Source organism: Priapulus caudatus, unplaced genomic scaffold (assembly GCF_000485595.1).
Source record: "Priapulus caudatus unplaced genomic scaffold, Priapulus_caudatus-5.0.1 Scaffold1246, whole genome shotgun sequence".
In the NCBI taxonomy this organism is placed as follows: Eukaryota; Metazoa; Priapulida; class Priapulimorpha; order Priapulimorphida; family Priapulidae; genus Priapulus; species Priapulus caudatus.
This window is the reverse complement of record NW_014578307.1, coordinates 3,554-8,110: the sequence shown is the minus strand read 5'-3', so window position 1 is coordinate 8,110 and position 4,557 is coordinate 3,554. Positions and strand designations below refer to the sequence as shown.

Genomic DNA, 4,557 nt, shown 5'->3' with positions numbered 1-4,557 from the left:
GGGAACAGCTGCATGCGCCGCTTGCGCACCTATAAACAAGCGAACAGTCCCGGACTACGTCGACTACCTGCGATTCTCGGACGACGTCGAGTCGATCTTCGTGACGAAGGGACTCGAGAAGAACCCGCAGCTGAAGCCGCAGAGGTTTCGCCCCCCGGTGGCCGCCGACGGAAACAAACTGTCCGGCGACAAGGAGGCCCTGCTCACCATGTGCATGAAGCGACTCGCGGAGAAGGTAGGGAGGTCGCGGGGAAGGTAGGGGGAGGTAGGGAGGAGGTCGTGGGGAGAGGGTAGGGAGGAGGTCGTGGGGAAGGTAGGGAGGAGGTCACGGGGAAGGTAGGGAGGAGGTCGTGGAGAAGGTAGGGAGGTCGTGGGAAAGGGAGGAGGTTGTGGGGAAGGTAGAGAAGTTGTGGAGAAGGAAGGGAGGCAGTTTTGTGGAGAAGGTAGGTAAGAGATTTCAACGGTTCCCTTTTGCTGACTCGTACCTGCGCGGTGGAAGGTACAGGTAAGAACACCTGTGTTTACCTGCGCGTGATATCGCAGGTAGTCGACGTAGTCCGGGTTCGCTGACTCGTACCTGCGCGGTGGAAGGTACAGGTAAGAACACCTGTGTTTACCTGCGCGTGCTATCGCAGGTAGTCGACGTAGTCCGGGTTCGCTGACTCGTACCTGCGCAGTAGAAGGTACAGGTAAGAACACCTGTGTTTACCTGCACGTGATATCGCAGGTAGTCGACATAGTCCGGGTTCGCTGACTCGTACCTGCACGCGCGAGGTACGAATACTTGTGTTTACCTGTGCAGGACGCGCTTATCTGTGTTACCTGGCCCAGGTACGTACATACCTGATAGCTCGCCGATACAACCACCACCTCACACCTATATTACCTGGCAGCCCCGTTGAACAAAAAAACACTCGACCACGCTTACGAATCCCTGCAGAACCAGACTTCCCCTATAGAGGCTGTTTATCTTGGTAAAACTAATTAATATGCGTAATTAATATGCATACTTGCACGCGTTAATCTTCGGCGAATTAATTCATACGTATTAATGCATTAAAGCGTGCAGACTCGTCTGACTGATTAGTGAGAGTGGATCGTTAGCGAGCGACCGTCATTATGAATATAGTCATTAGTGAAAGTGACGAGCGAGTGAAAGTGACGAACATATGTGAATTTATCCCTAAGAAGAACGAATGACTAACTTTAATTAAACCTTAGAGAGAGAGAGAGAGAGAGAGAGAGAGAGTACGAAGAAGAGAGAGAGAGAGAGAGAGAGAGAGAGAGAGAAGAAGAAGAGAGAGTAGAGAGAGAGAGAGAGAGAGAGAGAGAGAAGAAGAAGAGAGAGAAGAGAAAGAAGAAGAGAGAGAGAGAGAGAGAGAGAGAGACAGACAGACAGACAGAGGGAGGGAGAGAGACACAGACTGAAAGCCAGAGAAGAAAAAAGAGAGCAAGAAAGAGAAAGAGAGAGGGAGAAAGAGAGAGGAGAGAGAGATAGAGAGAGAGNGAGAGAGAGAGAGAAAGAGAGAACTCTAAGTCTAAGCCTAACCATAACCCTCCCTAACTGTAAGCCTAACCTTAACCCTATCTCAGCCCAACCCTGACCCTAAACCTAATCATAACCCCATCCCTAATCCTAATCCTAACCCTCATTCCAACCGTAACCCTAACCCTGACCTTGACCCTCACACAGGTCAAGGTCGAGTGCGCACTCTCTAACCTTGAGGAAGGCGACGTAGTTGAACCCGACGTCGTCACTGAACTTCGCCTCGATGGCGGCCATCTCCGTCTCGCCCGCCGCAAGCATCAGGTACGTCATGCACTGCTGGAACTGCGCACGCGTCACGTGACCATTGTTGTGCCTGCGAGAAGGGGCACCGTGATGGAGGGTGGGAGATGAGCACATGGAAGGGGCACCGTAAGGGAGGGTGGGCAGTGAATATGAAAACAATGCAGGAGAATTTACAATGAAGCTCGAGGCAGGCCTGCACCACACCAAGAGAGAGAGCTAGATAGNAGAGAGAGAGAGAGAGAGTAGAGAGAGAGAGAGAGAGAGAGAGAGAGAGAGACGAGAGACGAGAGAGAAAAGAAAGAAAGAAAAGTCAGACAGAGAGAGAGAAAGACAGAGAGAGAGAGAGAGAGACAGACACAGCCGAAACAGACACGCATACATACAGACAGCACATCACCACCCCACCCCTCCCTCCCTCCTACCTGTCGAAGTCCTGGAAGCAGGGCTTCGTGAGGATGCGTCGCTGCTGCGACTTCTCACGCATGTGCCGCATGGCCGCGTCGTAGCACGCGCGCGTCCCCGCGTCCCCTCCACACCAGTCCTCCTCCTCCATGGCTTCCTTCTCGACCTTCTCCCCGGCCGCCGCCTCGGTTTCCTTCCCGGCTGCTGCTGGCGTCTGATGGACCTCCTGTCGGGGTGCGCGCAGCGACGGTGTCTTCTCCTGCTGCTGTTCGGTGAATACTACAAGGGAGAAGGGCAGTTAGGGAGGAGGGTGGAGGGAGGAGGGAGGGTGAGGGATGCTGAGAGAGAGGGATGCTGAGAGAGAGGGATGCTGAGAGAGAGGGATGATGAGAGTTAAATATGCTAAACGTTAAGGATGCTAAAAGCTAAGGATGCTGAGAGAGAGGGATGCTGGGAATGAGGGATGCTGAGAGTTAAAGATGCTAAACGTTTAGGATGCTAAAAGATAAGGATGCTGAGAGAGCGGGATGCTGGGAGAGAGGGATGCTGAGAGTTAAAGATGCTAAAAGATAGGGATGCTGAGAATGAGGGATGCTGGAAGAGAGGGATGCTGAGAGTTAAAGATGCTAAAAGCTTAGGATGCTAAAAGATAGAGATGCTGAGAGAGAGGGATGCTGGGAATAGAGGGATGCTGAGAGTTAAAGATGCTAAAAGCTTAAGAATGCTAAAAGATAGGGATGCTGAGAGTTAGGGATGTTGGGAATGAGTGATGCTGAGAGTTAAAGATGCTAAAAGCTAAGGATGCTAAAAGATAGGGATGCTGAAAGAGAGGGATGCTGGGAATGAGGGATGCTGAGAGTTAAAGATGCTAAAAGATAGGGATGCTGAGAGAGTTAGAGGTGCTGACAGTGAGGGATGCTAAACGTTAGGTATGCTGGAAGCGGGGTGATGCTGGGAGTGAGGGATGCTAAGAATTAAGGCGAGTGAAGGATGCTGTGGAAGTGAGGGATTCTTGGAATGAGGGATGGTGGGAGCGAGGGACCGTCAACGCACCGCATTCGATGTCGGAGACGAAGTTGGTCCACAGCACGTTGCTGGGGCGACGCGGGTCACGGTAGTGCCTCGCCAGACACTCAAACTCCGCATCGTTCATGTTCAGCTTGCCCAGGGCGCTCAGTCCTAGCGCGCTCAGTCCTCGCCTGCAGTCACGGAGAGAGGAAGAGACTTAGTGACCGTGCGCGGACCCGGGAGCGAGGAGAGAGAGAGAGCTCCTCCTCCGCTACCTCCTCCTTCTATTTCTTGTCTTATATATTCATCTGTCTCTCAATTACTTTCGCTTCTTACTCCTCCTACTCCACCTCCTCCTCCTTACCCTCTTCCTTCTCCTCCTCCTACTCCACCTCTTCCTCTTTACCCTCTTCCTTCTCTTCCTCCTCCTACTCCACCTCCTCCTCCACCACCACCACCACCTCCTCCTACTCCACCTCCTTCTTCTTACCCTCTTTCTTCTCCTCCTCCTCCACCACGACCACCTCCTCCTACTCCACCTCCTCCTCCTTACCCTCTTCCTTCTCCTCCTCCACCACCACCATCTCCTCCTACCTCCTCCTCCTCCTTCCTCCTCCTACCTCCTCCTCCTCCTTCCCCACCTCCTCCTCTTCCTCCTCCTTCTCCCCCTTCTCCTCCACCACCTTCTCCTCGTTCCTCACCTGAAGTGATTCGTCGATATCGACGCGCTGCGCAGCGGATCGAAATCCTGGAAGTACTCGCAGACGCAACTTTAACTCACCTTCTCCTCTTCCTCCTCCCCCTCCTCTTCCTCCTCCTACTCCTCTTTTCCCTCCTTCTCTTCCTCCTCCTCCTCCTCCCCCACCCTCTCCACCCCTTCCTCCTCCTCCTTCCTCATCCTACCTCCTCCTCCTTCTCCCCCTACCTCCACCACCTCCTCCTCCTCCTTCCTCCTCCTACCTCCTCCTCCTCCTACCTCCTTCTCCTCCTCCTCCTCCTCCTCCTCCTCCTCTCCCACCTCCTCCTCCCCCACCCTCTCCACCCCTTTCTCCTCCTCCTTTCCCACCTCCTCCTCTTCCTCCTCCTTCTCCCCCTTCTCCTCCACCACCTCCTCCTCGTTCCTCACCTGAAGTGATTCGTCGATATCGACGCGCTGCGCAGCGGATCGAAATCCTGGAAGTACTCGCAGACACAGCTTTAACTCACCTTCTCCTCCTCCTCCTCCACCTCCTCCCCTACCCCCTCCTCCTCCCGCACCCCCTTCTCCTCCACCACCTCCACCTTCGCCTCCTCCCACTCCTCCTTCTACTCCTTCCCCACCTCCCACACCTCCTCCTCCTCCTCCTCCTCCTTCT

General features: G+C 54.0%; 1 protein-coding gene across 1 annotated transcript in view; it reads right to left on the bottom strand.

Moving 5' to 3' along the window:
* LOC106815950 overlaps positions 1-4,557 on the bottom strand; it is a gene marked incomplete at its 5' end in the record, with an annotated part of 6,875 nt that overhangs the window by 960 nt on the left and 1,358 nt on the right. Inside the window, 5 exons of the mRNA XM_014820486.1 lie at positions 486-577; positions 670-709; positions 1,678-1,862; positions 2,215-2,473; positions 3,248-3,393. Coding sequence (XP_014675972.1) covers positions 486-577; positions 670-709; positions 1,678-1,862; positions 2,215-2,473; positions 3,248-3,393 — 722 coding nt within the window. The remainder of the gene's footprint in view (positions 1-485; positions 578-669; positions 710-1,677; positions 1,863-2,214; positions 2,474-3,247; positions 3,394-4,557) is intronic.